Source organism: Pristiophorus japonicus, unplaced genomic scaffold (assembly GCF_044704955.1).
Source record: "Pristiophorus japonicus isolate sPriJap1 unplaced genomic scaffold, sPriJap1.hap1 HAP1_SCAFFOLD_242, whole genome shotgun sequence".
In the NCBI taxonomy this organism is placed as follows: domain Eukaryota; kingdom Metazoa; phylum Chordata; class Chondrichthyes; family Pristiophoridae; genus Pristiophorus; species Pristiophorus japonicus.
Genome location: NW_027252144.1, coordinates 55,476 through 73,457, shown reverse-complemented (window position 1 = coordinate 73,457; position 17,982 = coordinate 55,476). Strand labels below are relative to the sequence as shown.

The 17,982-nt window shown below is 44.5% G+C and overlaps 1 protein-coding gene across 3 annotated transcripts in view; it reads left to right on the top strand.

Annotated features, from left to right (window-relative positions):
• LOC139245844 (uncharacterized) overlaps nt 1-17,982 on the top strand; it is a 75,369-nt gene that overhangs the window by 7,675 nt on the left and 49,712 nt on the right. For all 3 annotated transcript variants that reach the window (XR_011590129.1, XM_070871333.1, XM_070871334.1), the window contains exon 3: nt 12,253-14,546. Coding sequence is in view for 2 of the 3 variants with exons in the window: in XM_070871333.1 (XP_070727434.1) it covers nt 14,079-14,546 (468 nt within the window). In the remaining variant the exon portion in view is untranslated. The remainder of the gene's footprint in view (nt 1-12,252; nt 14,547-17,982) is intronic.

Here is a 17,982-nt window from a genome sequence, read left to right as displayed (position 1 = left end):
CACTGGTTAGTGTCTTGAGGTTTAAATTAATTTGATACTGTGGTGTGTGAAATGATACAATGAACTCCATACTGTGAGCCAGAAACCTGGTCAGTCTTTAATGGCATCCAGAAGTAAAGATACAAAGGAAAAGTTCAGGTTATATACCGGGCTCAGCTTAGGACCTCCGACGGTAGTGCCCCCTGTTGGTGGGCAGACCTTAAGTACATACATTACAGACACAGTTTTCTGATTTTTTTTTAACCAAAAAACTCATACGTTTATAATTCTGAGTCCATATAAATTTTTTGAGGAATCTTAAAGTTGAACAGACTTTAATGGCCATTTTCTGACTACTTTTATAGTAAACATATTGAATGTTTGCATAGTCTTTTTTCATGTCAAAAAAGCAGACTTGAAATCTACAAAAATAAAACCCAAGTTGCTGTGTTCGCAAGGGTTGTTAAAATATTCATTAAAAATAATAGTGAGGTGGAAAAATAGGAAAACAGCTCAATAAAACCTTGTATAGCATCTTTAATGTAGACAAAAAAAGCACAAAGCACGTCAGTTAGAAAATTTTAAATTATTCTGGACTATGTTTGCTCAGTCTGAATATATAGATTTTTTTTTTGTATGTGTTCATCTTGCATGTTCAGCGTTATACCGTTTTAAAGTGATTCACTTATCTACTAAAGTGTTGTTGAACAAACCCTGCCAGTCTGTTTGCTGCAGTAGTTCTCCTGTTTCTGTGAATTTAGTCCCTTTAAAGTTATATGCATCTGGCTGTGGAGTTTTCTGACTTGCAGATCATAATAAACATTATCATTCTCCGTGCTCCCCCCGCCCCGGCCAAAGAATGCTACAGCTTCCATTTCCTGCACTGCGTTTGGATAATTTACAAATGCTAGGTCAAGCCTCTTGTTGCTTTCTTGACTCACTGGGTTTACCGACTCTGATTCTAAAACACTGTTTTCCTAGTTTATATTGGTGAATGAAAGTATTTTCTATTCCCTTAAAGGCTTCCTTTTTTTGTAGAGCGACTTGTCTTCATCCTTATAGCAACCTTTGAAGTTGTAAATATGCCCCTTGAATTTTTTCTCGTTAGCGCTATCAATCCAAAGTAGTTCTTTTTGTACCTTTTCACTTACGTGCAGGATCAACCTTGATTACTTCCCAGATGTCTCTGATGTATAATGCTACAATACTTCATTTTTGTACACTCCATACCCATGAACATTATATTCTCACCCATCCTCACTATTTAGCCATGTTTCCAATCTTCCCACTGCATTTTAGTGATGATTTATTTTATATTTGAATAGCTTGCTTTTGTTCATTAGGTGATATTATTCTTTGCATTTTGCTGCTATTGCTTTTAAAATTTTAGGGCCTCACCAGAAATTTATCTGACTTTGCCAAAGACTACTCCTGCAGGCAAATCCTTGCTGGCTATTACTTTAGAAACATCATATCTGGTAATGTAACATTGGCCAAGGTTTGAAAAAATGAGCTTGTTACTCTAACTTGTTCACTGGAACTAACATGGATAACAGAAGAAGAAACGACATCAGACTGCACTTCGGGCTACTATTAAACCCGTTTATTAAAAGTAGAAGTTAAAACCGTAACAGAAGGTTAATATACTGGCTTTCACTTGATTGCAGAACTTCTTCCTGTATACAAAAATAATAATAGTCGTTACACTTCACAACTCTTTTAATGATACGTAAACTAATATCTGTAATATAACTTGCATGTGAAGCTAATCTCTGCTCGGAGTCTGCATATGTATTCATTGGGCTCAGAAGAGCTAAAGATCGACTGCAAACTAGATATATCTCCTGTCCCCTTTTTGAAGTTCAAACTCGGACAAAGGAAATCGCATAAATAACTCTCAAATCAAATAAAGCTGCCAATAATCTAGAATTTAAAAACCAAGAATGCCTGCTGCCCAAGAATCCCTCGTCCTGGATGATGATACCATCCACACCAGTGCTTCTAAAATGTCTCCTCCCCCCCCGCCCCCCACCGATCAGTTCTGGATTCCCCTCCACTGTGGTTGACCGGGCTCTTGACCATGTCCATCCCATTCCTACACTTCTGCCCTCGCCCCTTCCCCTCCCTCCCAGAACCGTCGGCTTCCTATTACTGTGTCAGCTGTGGGTCAGTGGGTAGCACATTTGCCTCTGAGTCAGAAGGTTGTGGGTTCAAGTCCCACTCCAGGGACTTGAGCACATAAATCTATGCTGACACTCTAGTGCAATGCTGAGGGAGTGCTGCGCTGTAGGAGGTGCTGTCTTTCGGATGAGACTTTAAACCGAGGCACCATCTGCTCTCCGATGGACGTAAAAGATCCCATGGCACTATTTGCTGAAGAGCAGGGGAGTTATCCCCGGTGTCCTGACCAATATTTATCCTTCCATCAACATAACACAAACAGATTATCTGGTCATTATCACATTTGTGTGAGCTTGCTGTACACAAATTGGCTGCCGTACTTTCCACATTACAACAGTGACTACACTCCAAAAGTAGCTAATTGGCTGTAAATTGAGACATCCGGTGGTTGTGAAAGGCGCTATATAAGTCTAAGTCTTTCTTTTACTGTTCTGATGAAGCTCAGTGCTAGCTCGACGAACAGCACTTCATCTTTCTACTAGGCACTTTACAGTCTTCCGGTCTGAACATTGAACAAGATAAATTTAATAACTTTGAATATTAATGATTGCTCCTATTTTCTCTTGGACATGCTGTAACAATTCATACCTCCTCTGGACCCATCTTTTGTTTCCATGTTTGTCTCATAATCACCTCCTTTTGCCTTGCACCATCATTCCTCTTTTCATTTAATCACTCCTGCCCTATCACAGACTTTTACTCTTTCACTGTCCTTCCCCCTTTTCTCTGGCTCTGTATTTGCTTAAAAGCTGTTGATTGCCAGTGTCATGTATTTCACTATCTTGCAATGACTAAGTATGTAACTGTAACTCATGCATACTGTACCTGTACCCTTGTAATGCACACCCTGATCACAGGGAGTGAGCTCCTCACCTGGGCTTCCAGATATCCAGGCCACCCAGGATCAGCACTCTTTGGGCCCAAGTTTCCACAAGAAAAAAAACGGGCGCCCCTCCGAGCTGGGCGCCCGTTTTTCGCGCCTAAAACGGCCACTAAAAAAATCCTCGGTATTCTCCACCGACTTACAGGTCCTGTGGCACTCGGCGCAGCCAGCACGAGCTGTGGGGGGGGGGGGCGGAGCCAGGTCCCGGCGCTGAAAACAGTGCCGGGACCTCTGCACATGCGCGCTACAGTCGGCACGCAAGTGCAGTAGCTCCAGGCGCTGAACTGTGGGAGGGGTCCAAAGCACGCAGCCCCTAGCCCCGGCCCAATGGCCTCACTGGGGCTGCGTGAATGAGGCTCCTCCCACGGCCAGCTCCTGCTCCCCGCCCGACACTTGCTCCCCGCGCCCCCCGCCCCCCCGCCCCGACCGACACCCGCTCCCCCCCCGACCCGACCCGACACCCGCTCCTGTTCCCCGACCCCTCCCTCTCTCCCTCCCCTCTCCCTCCTCTCCCCCCCTCTCCCTCCCCTCCCTCCTCTCCCCCCCCCCATCCTCTCCCCCCTCTCCCTCCTCTCCCCCCCTCTCCCCCCCCTCTCCCCCTCTCCCTCCTCTCCCCCCCCTCTCCGTCCTCTCCCCCCCCTCTCCGTCCTCTCCCCCCCCTCTCCCTCCTCTTCCCCCCCCTCTCCCTCCTCTTCCCCCCCTCTCCCTCCTCTTCCCCCCCTCTCCCTCCTCTTCCCCCCTCTCCCTCCTCTTCCCCCCCTCTCCCTCCTCTTCCCCCCCTCTCCCTCCTCTTCCCCCCCTCTCCCTCCTCTTCCCCCCCTCTCCCTCCTCTTCCCCCCCTCTCCCTCCTCTTCCCCCCCTCTCCCTCCTCTTCCCCCCCTCTCCCTCCTCTCCCCCCCCTCTCCCTCCTCTCCCCCCCCTCTCCCTCCTCTCCCCCCCTCTCCCTCCTCTCCCCCCCTCTCTCTCTCCCTCCCCCTCCCTCCCCCCTTCCCTCCCTCCCCCCCCCCTCGCTCTCCCTCCCTCCCCCCCTCCTCTCGCTCTCCCTCCCTCCCCCCCTCTCTCTCCCTCCCCCCTCTCTCTCCCTCCCCCCCCCTCTCCCTCCCCCCCCCCTCTCTCTCTCCCCCCCCTCTCTCTCCCTCCCCTCCCCCCCCTCTCTCTCCCTCCCTCTCCCCCCTCTCTCTCCCTCCCTCCCCCCCCTCTCTCTCCCTCCCTCCCCCCCCTCTCTCTCCCTCCCCCCCCTCTCTCTCCCTCCCCCCCCTCTCTCTCTCTCCCTCCCTCCCCCCCCTCTCTCTCCCTCCCTCCTCCCCCCTCTCTCCCTCCCTCCCCCCCCCCTCTCTCTCCCTCCCTCCCCCCCCTCTCTCTCTCTCTCAGCTGCAGAATTCTCTGAAGCACTTTCACACAGGTAGGAAGATGGTTTATTTAATCTTTTCTTGGCTTATAAATGTTTATTCAGGTTGGATTTATTTGTATAATATTTGTAGAAGTATAAATAAGGATTTATTGTCGAATTTAATGAGTTCCCTTCCCCCCCACCTCGTTCTGGACGCCTAATTTGTAACCTGCGCCTGATTTTTAATGTGTAGAACAGGTTTTTTCAGTTCTACAAAAATCTTCACTGGCGACATTCTACTTTAGTTTGGAGTACATTTTCACTGTGCAAACTTTCAAATCAGGCGTCAGTGGCCGGACACGCCCCCTTTTGAAGAAAAAATTCTGTTCTAAACTAGAACTGTTCTACCTGACTAGAACTGCAAAAAAAAAAATGTGGAGAATTGCGATTTCTAAAATAGTCCGTTCTCCACCAGTTGCTCCTAAAAATCAGGCGCGAATCATGTGGAAACTTGGGCCCCTTAATCCTGGGAATAAAGTGAAGGTCACAGAGTGACCGTGTCTGATCTATCCATGTCTTGTGTGAGTTTGTAACAAGGTGCAGAGACACAACAGCCAGAATCTTCTAGTTCTGATGAGACGTCATCAACCTGAAACATTAACTCCGTTTCTTTCTCCACGGATTCTGCCTGACCTGTTGAGTGTTTGGCCCCAAGTTTCCACATAATTTGCTCCTGATTTTTAGGAGCAACTGGTGTAGAACGGAATTCTCGACATTTAGTTTGCTCCAGTTCTAGTCAGTTAGAACAGTTTCACTTTGGAACAGAATTTTTTTTCCAAAAGGGGGCGTGTCCGGCCACTTACGCCTGTTTTCAAAGTTTCGTCAGTGAAAACTTACTCCAAACTAACTTAGAATGGAGTAAGTGAAGATTTTTGTATGCTCGAAAAAAACCTTGTCTACACTTTAGAAAATCAGGCGTAGGTTACAATTAGGCGTAGGGAATGAGGTGGCGGGGGCGAAGGGAAGTCATTAAATTCCACAATCAATCCTTAGTTATACTTATACAAATATTATACAAATAAATCCAACCTGAATAAAAATTCATAAGCAAAGAAAAGATTAAATAAACCATGTTCCTACCTGTGTGAAATAGCATCAGCCTTCGAGCTGCTGTGCTTCAGGCAGGCCTTTCATGTTGGAGACAGGCAGGGGTGTGGCGTCAGTGTCTCGACGGCGACGACAGCGGCAGCAAGCTTCGAGCTGAGCTGCAGTGCTTGAGGCAGGCCTTCATTCTCTTCGTGGCTGGCCGCGAAGAAGCAACACCGGACGGACCAGAGGCCATTCGGCCATGAGATATCAGCAGCGTCAGTGGCTGGCCGGCAGCTGAAGAATCAACACCTGACACACGCACTCTTTTTATGGTGCTTGAGGCCATTCGGCCACGCTTTAGGGGTGGCGTCAGTGGCTCGACGGCAGCCAAAGATACAGCAGCAGCCTTCGAGCTGTGAGGGGGACTGAGGCCATTTGGACAGGGAGAGGCAGCCACATCGATAGTTTTATATTTAAATTTGCAGAATGGGTGCTGCATTGTCAACACCACGTATTATGCAATGGTTTGCCATCAATTCACTGCATAGGAGAGAATTGATTAGAGCTCACCGCACCAGGAACGTCATAGCCCGTAGGTTGATGGGGAGGAGACCTTACCCACGTCGATTAAATTAAAAATGGGAAACTAACTACTTGACCAAGGTCGTGCCATTTCTTTTTGCACTGACTTCCAGATCTTCTGGTATGCACCACTGCACAGTAATCTTCTGCAACTTGGTTCCAGCGTTTCTTCATTTCTTTTGGTGGCAGTTTTATTTCCACCTCTGTTGCTGGTATTTAGCTCCTGCCATCTCTGCTCAATTACGTTGACTAATATCTCCACTTCCTCATGCAAGAAATTCTTTGTTCTTGGTGGACGTTGATCCATTGCAAAGTTGAATTGGCACTCTTATTTCTCCAAACACACAGCCCTTAATTTGCCTGCACCAATGCAGCACCGGTTCTGCAAGTTTAGCAGTGAAAAAGCTGAACTCACTGATTTCAGCAGGTGATTTATTCAGCAGTGCTGCTAAAAGCACTCCCTCACACACAGAAATATCAAAAAAAATTAAATTACAAACCTTTGCAGGGGTTCAAGAAACAAATCTTCACTTTTTCTGCAGTCCTTTTAAAAATGGCCGAGTGCCAATGTTTCTGTGAGACTGCGCATGCGTGCACGCTCCAACGCGCATGCGCAGGGTTGCCGGCACCACGAAGGCTAATTTAAATTGTACCCGCCCCCTGCTACTTAGAAAATCGGCGCGAGTGTTAGGCTCCACCCCCTGCTGCGAAGAGCACGCCGCGCCAAGCAGGCAGAATATCGGACTTTTTTTTAGGCGCAGTTTTCGGCGCGAAAAACAGGCGCCCAGCTTGGAGGTGCACCGTTTTCGCCGCGGGACGAAACTTTGGGCTTTTATTTCAGATTTCCAGCATCCGCAGTATTTTGCTTTTGTGTTAATTTGATTTAAGTTGTTTCCTTCCCAGTATTTGATTTAACTTTTTGTAACACCTGAGTGGTCTGTCTTTTTCACCATTTACTGAACAATTACTTTACTTTACTAGTTTTGAGTAGTAATCTGTCCTCACAAAATCTTCAGGATGACTCCATTCCAGACTGGGTTAAATGTTGCTTCGACCTACAGTAATCGCATTGTGTTTCTTTAAGGCCATTATACAAAAAAATATAAAACTCTCACAATAAAGAGAACATATTTCTGATCTCTCATAGTTGCATGATACAGCTTAGTAATTTAAAATCCTGTAGCATTGTTTTTAATTACACAACATCATAGGCAGTCCCTCGGAATCTAGGAAGACTTGCTTCCATTCTTAAAATGAGTTCTTAGGTGGCTGAACAGTCCAATATGAGAAGCACAGACTCTGTCACAGGTGGGACAGAGAGTCGTTGTGGGAAGGGGTTGTCATGTATCCTACATGGTTACTGCTTGTACTATTACAAGATGTGCCACCTGAGGGCACTGCAGTGGGAGACTTGTAGGTTACCTGTACAAGTGTGCCAGGCCTAGTATAAAAGGCAGGCCACCATGTGTGATCCTCACTCTGGAGTTACATTAAATGGACTAAGGTCACTACAGTTCAAGCACAACACATTGTCTTGTGGAGTCATTATTAGAGCATCTGTAGACATAACAATTGGTGACGAGATTACGGACCTTCACGTGAAAATGGCTAACCTTGGTACGTTGTAGCAGTTCACCGATGGTGATGATTGGGAAGCCTTTGTGGGGAGGCTCGACCATTTCTTCACAGCAAACGACCTGGCAGGCGACAATCCGGCCACACTGGCTAATAAGCGCAGAGCTATCCTGCTAACCAGTTGTGGGCCCACCATTTATGGCCTCGTCGGGGACTTGCTGGCACCAGCGAAGACAACGACCAAGACGTACTCAAGCCCAAAGAGAGCATCCTCATAGCCAGACACTGGTTTTATACACACCGAAGGCCAGAAGATCGCAAAATATGCTGCAGACCTCAGGAGGCTGGTGGCGCCGTGCGATTTCGGCGATCACCTCGCCGAAGTGCTGCGGGATATCTTTGTCATCGGAATCGGTCATGAAGGCCTTCTTCATAAGCTACTATCTGCGGATACCACAGTCACACTACAGTTCAAGCACAACACATTGTCTCGTGGAGTCATTATTAGAGCATCTGCAGACATAACAAGGGTTGGTGCGACTGGTTTGCCGCATGCTCATTCCACTGCCTGCACTTGATTTCTGCATGCTCTCGGCGATGGGACTCGGTGCTCCGCCCTCCCGGATGCACTTCCTCCAGTTAGGGTGGCCTTTAGCCAGGGACTCCCAGGTGTCAGTCGGGATGTTGCACTTTATCAGGGAGGCTTTGAGGGTGCCATTGTAACGTTTCTTCTGCCCACCTTTGGCTTGTTTACCGTGAAGGAGTTCCGAGTAGAGCGCTTGCTTTGGAAGTCACGTGTCTGGCATGCGAACAATGGCCTGCCCAGCGGAGCTGATCAAGTGTGGTCAGTGCTTCGATGCTGCGGATGTTGACCTGGTCTTGAATGCTAATGTTGGTGCATCTGTCCTCCCAGGGGATTTGTAGGATCTTGCAGTGACATCATTGGTGGTATTTCTCCAGGGACTTGAGGTGTCCTACTGTACATGGTCCATGTTTCTGAGCCATGCAGGAGGGTGGGTATTACTACAGCCCTGTCGACCATGAGCGCTTGGTGGCAGTTTTGAGGGCCTGGTCTTCAAACACTCTTTTACACAATGATTTACAAGGATGATACTAGAATTGAGATTACAGCTATTGGGAAGGAGTCAACAAGTTAGGGATTTTTTTTATTTAGAAAAGGGAAGACTTCGAGGAGACCTGATGGAGGTCTTTTTAAAATTATGAATGGGTTGGAGAGGGTAGCTGTGGCGAGAATCTTTCCACTTGTGGGAGAATCCAAAGCTAGGGGCTATAAATAAAAATACAAAAGCAAAATACTGCGGATGCTGGAACTCTGAAATATTTGACGAAAGGTCATCGACCTGAAACGTTGGGCTGGATTTTTTTTTTCCCTACTGAGGCAGACGATGTCCACGGCGGGCTGTGACCCTGCTCCTGGCTCATTGTCAGCTTCCCCCAAGACTTTCCCCTAATTGGACTTGTTAAGCCCGCCATGCGAGATTCCCAGCCAATTAAAAGGATGCGTGTCTGATGACATCATCCGATAACATGTCATCAGCTGGTTTCCTTAAAGGAGCCATGCCCACATACATTTTGACAGTTGTACTGTCAGTGTTCTGCAGGATTGAGGTGCAGCAAACACTGACTAGCACTGCACAAAGGTGCACGGCTGCACCCAGCCTCTCCCATCACTCACTCCAGATGTTTAAGGAGGGCGTCACAACATGCAGGGAGTTTCTCTTCCCTTCCAATGGGCAGAGGAGACCTCCCCAGGGCACCAACACAACCTGGTTGCACGTTGTACAGGAGAGCACAAGCAGAGATGTTGTCAGGTGGACCTGGTTGCAGTGGCGCAAACCTTTCAATGATTTCTGTGGATCACAAAGTTACTGCAAAGCCACACTCAACCTCATCCTGCTGTGCCACTCATTACATCCCCATCACTCTGCCTTCCCTACCCTACACATCCTTACTCACACCAACTTACCTTGCACCTCCACCCATCCCTCTCTATCTATATTAACATCCCCATCTCACTAGCCACCCCTCACACTTGCCCTCATCCTTGTCCAATCAAACCACTGACAACACAAGGGTAGGCACTTGGGTGTTATCGCCAATGCTGATTGAAAGTTTCTGCTCATGTGTTGTCAAACATTGAAATCTTTATTTTCAACACTTTGCCTTCTTGGACAGATCTGTGTGCATCTTTGGAAGTGGCTTAGTGAGTTGTAGTGAATGGTGAGACATAACAGTACCGCTCCCCCCCCCCCCCCACCCCCCACAGTGGTGATGAATGTGAAAGGAATGGCTTGGACATTGTAGGAATGCTTTATGGTGTTGGTGCCAACCTGGCGCATTATGTGGCAGACACCATCAAGAAGTAAATCTGGCCATCCTGGGCAGCAATGTGGTCGGATGCTGATGTCCTGTGCAGCATTAGGTGATTGTGGAGAAGGTTGGTGATGTTGGTGTGCCTGGTGATGGTATTGGGGCTGATTGTGGTGGGATTCTGAGGGCCAAGATGAAATTTTTTCAAGGGTACCGATGCTGATGGGATATATGGCAGCTGAAGTTGAAATGACAGAAGCGATCTGTCAATGATGAGAGAGGTTGCTCCAAGGAGGTGACATTGGATAGAGAATTCGCTGCAAACACTTTAAACCTCCAGAAAGCTGAAAAGTGTATTCCAAATCCTGAAAGCTCCAGCTTTTAAGATTGGAAATTGAACAGCTGTGAAATGGTAGCTTTTATACCACTTCTGCAGCTGTCAACTAGTCAAACCAATCCAGCGTTGTTGAGAACCCAACATACTTACCTGACATGATACCCAAGGGATGTGAACCTCGAGAAAAACTTTGAAAAATCCTTTGGACCTGGTAAAATGCTGCTTAAATAGCTTTAAACAACTTTTTAAACTATCTCAATTGCCTGACACGCCGTTTAGTACCGGGTCTGCAATCCGCAGCCAGAACCGGCACTTTGAAAATTCACAAGGAGTCTGGTTCAGAGCGGACTTTTGCCCTACTGTCAATCATGGCCATTTTGACAGCAGACCCGCCTCCAAACTCACTCACAGGGCTGGTAAGATTCTGATCATTAACTCTGTTTTTCTCTCTCCACAGATGCTGCCTGCCCTGCTGAGTATTTCCAGCTTTTTCTGTTTTTTTTTATATAGGGCCATAAATATAAGATAGTTAATAAATCCATGGTATGTTAGCCTTTATTACACAACATTGGACTTTAAGAGTAAAGAAATCTTACTTCAATTATATAGGGCCTTGGCAAGACCATACCTGGAGTACTGTGCACAGTTTTTTTTTCTCTTTACCGAAGGAAGGATATACTTGCCTTTTTAGAGGGAGTGCAATGATGGTTCAGCAGACTGATTTCTAGGATGTGGGGATTATCCTATGAGGAGATATTCAGGAGACTAGGCCTACATGCCCTAGAATTTAGAAGAATGAGGGGTGATGTCATTGGAAAATATAAAATCCTTACAGGACTTGACCTGGTAAATGCTGGGAGGATGTTTTGCATGGCTGGGGAGTCTAGAACTCGGGGTCACAATCTTGGGATAAGGGGTCAGCCATTTGGGTTTGAGTTGAGGAGAAATTTCTTCACTCAAAGGGTTGTGAATCTTTGGAATTCTCGACTCCAGAAAGCTGTGGAGGCTGTCGTTGAGTATATTCAAGACCGAAATCGATAGGTTTTTTTTGAATTGTAAAGGATATGGGGATAGTGCGGGAAGATGGAGTTGAGCTCGAAGATTAACCATGATCTTATTAAATGGCAAAGCAGGCACAAAGGGCCGAATGTCCTACTGCTCCTATTTCTTAAACTTAATAGGGAAACAAGGAGATTTTTTTTTTACTCGGTGGTTAGAATGTGCAACTCACTACCCCAGGAAGTGGTTGAGGTAAATAGCTTCGATGCTTTCAAAAGGAAACTAGATGAGTGCATGAGCAAAAGTAATAGAATGGTATTTTGAAAGGCTGAAATGAGGGAGATGGAATAGGTGGCTACTCATGTGGCGTATAAACACCAGCACAGACTAGTTGGGCTGAATGTCCTGTTTCAGTGCTGTACAATCTATGTAATATATTGTAATATTTCACTTCTCCCTGTGTCTAAGACAAGATTTAACATTTTGGAACGAGAGTGCCTTCAGTGAGGATTTGATCCCCGGCAGTCACAGTAATCAGTCACTTGACCATTTGCAGATCACCGGTGAATACTGCCACGATCAGTATGGATACAAAACGCTCAAGGAAAACATGAATGCCTTTTGTGAGACTATTGGGAAGTTAGGAACACTGGAGGATTCAAACAAACAAATTGCAATTGGAAAGAGCAACTTAAGTACTGATGCTGAACTCATCAGCGAGCAGGTGATGAATGTGTGTTGTACTGCACCTGATAATGAAGGTAATAAATCCTGGTTTTCCACCCAGAAATCCGAATTGGTTCATCTGCTAAAGGACACCATTAATGTTGCTTCGTACTTCGAAAGTGCCAGTGCTGAGGAACTGGGAATAAAAGACCTGGGCCATACAAAACCTAATGAAACCATTTTAGAAGTAACTAAGGAAAGTGAATTGTCTGAAGATTTGTTTTTTTCTTGTTGCTTCAGATGGAGCACAGAATAATACATCCAAACAGATTAATCCTGATAAACTAACCAAAGATGGGACAGAACTGCAAGTCGATGGAAAACCAGAAATGGAGACTGGTAAAATGTCCTGTATGTGGTGTGGATACTACATGTGTAATGAACAGTGCTTTGAAGATCACGCAAAAGAACTGCACAGCGATTTTGAATTTGGCAAAGAAGCGGCAACCTCCACAATGGGGCTGCAGTGCTTCGGATGTGGAGAAAATTACTTGAATTGGCGTCCTCCATTGCGAAACCATTGTTTTGCCCGAGTAAATTAAATATTACTGAATCAAATAATAGTTTAAGTAAGCAACACATTAACTCCGATTGTGAGGCATTGTTGGTGCAGCAGATTAATGATCAATTACAATTTTCAGTACCTTGTCTTCTGGTTAATGATTCAGATGTTAATGCAAGTTCAGAAATGTCTGAAGAGACTATTGGAGCTCCTTCATGTTTTTCAACCTTAATGACTCTTGACAAGGAGGCAAATGATGGTGGTCTGAACATTAAAGGTGCACTGCCTTCTAGTAAATGCCTGGCATTGGAAGCCATAGTGAAAACCCTGAAAAGTCGTATGGCATCACCAATCAAATGCAGGCCAGCAGTTGCCATACTAAATGATCGAAGTACAAAGCCCAGGCGCAGCATTCCATATTGTAGAACAACAGAGGAGCAGCAGGCTGAGTGGGTGATGGAGGCATATAGCTTTTTAAACCAGCAGAAGATTGAAAGAGCGGCGGAGTTTCCCATGTGTGATGATGATTGCCTGCTTGACGCAATAGCTGAAATTGAAGTAGTGCTATCTGATACAGATGACGATAAAAGGACATATTCACAGGCTTACAGAAATAATACTTTATATGGAAAATTAGCAAAATCAACAGAAGACAAAAGCAAAATTCTGTGTCCTACATCAAGTGCAAAAAAGGAATCTGGAAAAGTGTGATATCTGTCCTTTTTCAAGTACTAACATTATGTTTGTCCTTTCGCACTACCACAGACAACACCCTGAAGAAAATATATCCTGCAACAGGATTTGGAAATACAGCCGTAAGATGAACATGTCATCAGAGATGGATTTGCCTTTGTCCATGCACACCATGTTTTCATTTGATTCAGAGTCTGCTGATCCAGCTGTGCCCTGTTTTGGTGGATCTTCTGAGTTGTGTTTCTGCGAACACTGTTCATACAGTGGAGACTGGGTTTCTTTATTTGAGCATTATCAAACAGCTCATAGATCTATAAAAGTAGGCAAAAATTGTAACCAGAAAGAATCGGAGAGGCAAATTGTCAACAATCTACAGGTCAGAGCACCACAAGGATCCACCTCAACCTCTAGTAGTGAGCTACAGGCGGTGTTTCAGTGCCAGGTCTGTAATTTTACCTGCTCATCAAGGCGAGTTATTTGTAGACATTATTGCATCAGGCATAGTATTACTTGTGCTCAAATTGAAGACTCTGATATTGTTTTCAAATGTGCCTTGTGTGAGTACACTCATTTAATTCAGAATGGCCTTAATAATCACAATCTCGTATACCATGACATTGAACCTCAGTGTACCTCTCGTGGCATGAAGACCGGTCATAATGAACTTGCTTCTCTAGTATCCAGTAATGATGATCTGAAGGCTGGTATGGAAAAACAGATATGTATGTTATGTTCATTTAAAGCTATTACTCAAAAATAACTTTTGTTCCATTATAAATTGCGACATCCCAGATTTTATTCCCAAAATAGGTGCACTATTGAGTTTAAAGATAACTTGCATGTAGCTAACCTAGACCCACAATTTTATGAAATGAACACTTTCAGAGAACATGGCAGTGAACGTGCAAATGCTATGTTGGACTGGAGAATGAGTACAAAGAGTGTGGTTAATATCGAGGAGCCTTTAACCGTTAGTGATGGAAATGAACTGGAATTGATCAGCTGTAAAGGGGGTGAAGGCTTGGTAAAAGCAATGCCAGTCAGAGAGCACTTCAGGAATCGAAACAATAGCCCAAGCAGTTATGAGAGGAAAAGCGACCATTCTTTCACCATGGCTATAAACTCAATAAATGTAACCAGATTGCCGTCCAAAACATTTCCGCCGAGCAGACGTGGCAATCGGTGCTTGGGATACAACATCCTAATGCCAGAAAAGCAAAACGTTGACAGCAGTGACCTTATTTGTGAATTCGGTGATCCTTTGAATGAAATGAAGTATAACGCGACAGTCCAGGAATGTGTATTTGGTGCTGAAGATGAATGGCAACAAGGAGACCTGGTATGGTTGGCTGATTCTTAATTCTATTTTTGATATGACATGTAGAGATTAGAAATGGTTGGGAACAATTTAAATTCTGTTTTGTTTTCACCTACCTGAATAAAGTCAGCTCTGCTTAGCAGGTCTTCCCATTTAGTGCCTTGCTAAAGTCAAAGCTATCTTCAATGTTTTTTGTCCATTTTTGACTAATTTCCTTTGAATATTGTTTAAATAGTAAATGTTAGTAAGATCAGAGCTACTTGGTGTGAAAGATTTACTTATTCAGATAATATGAGAGCTCCATTAACATCAGATGATAATCCAGGATGTGTATGTAATTTTAATTTCTACTGGGCAGAGTAAATTTCCTAGGTTACTTTGCATTTTAGTTTGTATCCACAACTGTTCTATTTTGCTTCTACTATTGTTTTAATAGAAATTTTCTGCAGCAAATACCAAGATCCTGAACCCTCGTCAAATAAGCAGAGGTGCTAATTAACTTGAATTATTTTATGATGAGATATGCAGTCAGGAAAATTTATGTTGCAGTTGCTCATTAAGAACTTATTAACTTGAATCACTGTGACCTCTTGGTGCATCCTTTCGACATTGAATTCAGTTCTTTTCACTTACCACTGCAATCAGCTACAGGGCATCCTGTGTACTGTTGAGAAGTGTAAGCCCCAAAAGACTAAATTCGTTGTGTTTTGGCTTTCTAAATGTTAAATTCACAAAAATCTCAAGATTATAATATTTCATGCTTTTAAATTTCTGAGCTACTGCTTCCAACATGGGCACTTTTTGTGGCGTATAAGCACAAGTTCCTGACCTACTCCCGTGCCCCCTCCAAACCCAACTTCCTGACCACCTCCCCGCTGCGCCATAGTTGGGGCATTGTATGTGGGTCACAGATTGTTAACAGGTTTAATGGGTATGACGTGAATAGTGACAGTGTCGTGACTTCTGGATTTCGGCCAGTCTTGCTATCTGGATCACGTTCTCGCTCTCAACCCTTCCTCTAGACCTGGACCACGTTCTTCCGCCATCTCCACTGTGCTCTCCGTCCTCTTTACCCCTCCCCAGCCCCCACCCCACCGAGTTCCTGACCCCCCCCCCCCCGAATCCCCTCTTCTCTTTTCCCCACCCCCCCCCCCCCCCCTTCTCGAGTGCACAAATCTAGGCTGACACTCCAGTGGAGTGCTGCAATGTCAGAGGTGTCGTCTTTCGGATGTAACATTGAACCGAGGGCCCATCTGCTCTCGGGTGGACGTAAAAGATCCCATGGCACTATTTAGAAGAACAGGGGAGTTATCCATGGTCCAATATTTATCAACATAACAAAAACACATTATTTGGTCATTATCACATTGCTGTTTGTGGGAGCTTGCTGTGCACAAGTTGGCTGCCGTGTTTCCCACGTTACAACAGTGACTACACTACAAAAAGTAGTTAATTGGCTGTAAAGCGCTTTGAGACATCCGTTAGGCGTGAAAGGCGCTATATAACTGCCATTCTTAGAAATCTTTACATGCCTTTCAGAAAAAAGAAAGGAGAAAGCCCCACTCACCTCACTGAATTTTTGTTTAGTATTCATAGAGAGCGGCAAATCATTTTGTGCCATCTATTGTATATTAAATTTAACATATGGTCACGTGTTTCATTGAAACTGCACATGCTACTGCTATAGATAGTGTTCTGATAGGTATTTTCTGTGTTAAAGATGTCACGCTGTGGTACTGAATGGATGCTATTTGAAGGTTCGTGTATGAGCCTGAGATTATGTAGTCTGGCCACTGACCTCCAATCAATCTTTCAAAATGCTTTGTGACTTTTTTTCATCTATTTTTTTTTCTCAGTAACTGAAATTTCTAATGTCCAAGATAAGGGGATGAACAAAATAAATCAAAAAATACTTATTTCACAATTGCATAATTAAATTAAATCATTGAATTGTCTTTTTATGCCCTCTTTAAAGCTTTTGATTCAAGGCTGCAGTCTACCCCAAAGGCCTGAGTTCGGATTTGGTATTTTTGCCCAGACCTATGACTCGGGCGAATTTGGATTGTGCAGTCTGAGCATGTGCAGTGTACCTTATTTCCCAGTATGCATCGGTACCGTTCAATCAGTTCTACTGCTGTGATATTTTTTCACTTCTTTACATTTTTTGTCCAGTATTATTTTCTTCAAATATCTTGATTTTAAAACGAGAAACATTTTTAAAACCTTTACTGACATAAAATGTTTTTTTTAAAGCTGTGTGATTAAGAAAATGACAGTTTTGATTACACATCTGTTTTAGCACTTGTTTAATGTTCAATAAACTTTTAAAATTGAGGGCAAGGGGTGAGAGAAACACGAGTTAGAGTGGAAGAGAGAGAGAAAGTCCTTTTTAATGCAACTTTCAACTTTCAGAAACACATTTTGAAATCAAATAATTGTTCATCCATCTTTTGTTGACAGAAAAGGTCACTTGTTAATGTACACTTGAGATAAGACCAGCAGATAGAAAGGCACATCAGTCATTTTTTATCTGCTGATTCAGACCACAGCTTGGTTGTGATGGAAACTAATTTTGAAGTTGGATAGACTAAAGTATGGTCCTTTGTAGAAATAGGAAGAGCTGAATGGTGAAAGTGGGTTAACGTTCAGGAAAGAGACTGGTAATAAAGTGAAGGAAAAGAATATATTAAATGATGGTGTAGGCTGAAAGCAAAGTCCTGAGCAAACTGCATCTGATAAAGGGAAAAAGGGTTCAGAAATTATGTGTGCATAATGAAATACTGGTTAAAATGGACAATGGAAGGGAATGGGAATGAAAAAATGTGAACACGAGGGCAAAAAAAAAATACAGGAGATTGAAGAAGTGAGACTGATTAGGTTAGAGAAGTTGGAAGAGTTCGATAGGAGGGGTAAAGTTGATCTGTTGTTCAAGTCTGAAGAGTGGATGATTTAAGTACTGCAGGGAATCGAACACGGCCAGAGTGATCTGGACTAGTTTCGATCGCCTGGATGGGTCGGAGAGAAATTTTCCCAATTTTTTTTTTTCCCCCCAATTGGCCTGGGTTTTTATCTGGTTTTTGCCTCTCCCAGGAGATCACATGGCTTCGGTTGGGGTGGAGTGTAGAATGTTTCAGTGCAAGGGGTGTCGCAGTTGTGTGAGGCGGCATGGTTAAGCTGGGTGCTCTTTACTTTTCCGCCATTGTTCATTGTTCATGGGTTTATTTGTAACCTTCAGGGCTGTTGACTGAGGGCCGTGTGGCTCTTTGTCGGCTGGCGTGGACACAATGGGCCTAAATGGCCTTCTGCGCCGTAGATTTCTATATTTGTATGTTTCTAAACCGATGTGGAGAGTGAAAGCAATCAAAATAAAGGTGGGTAACAATTAACTGACCCAATAGAAGAAAGAAAAAGTTGGCAAGAATATGTTGAACTGTATGTCAAAGGGAAAAATCCAGTT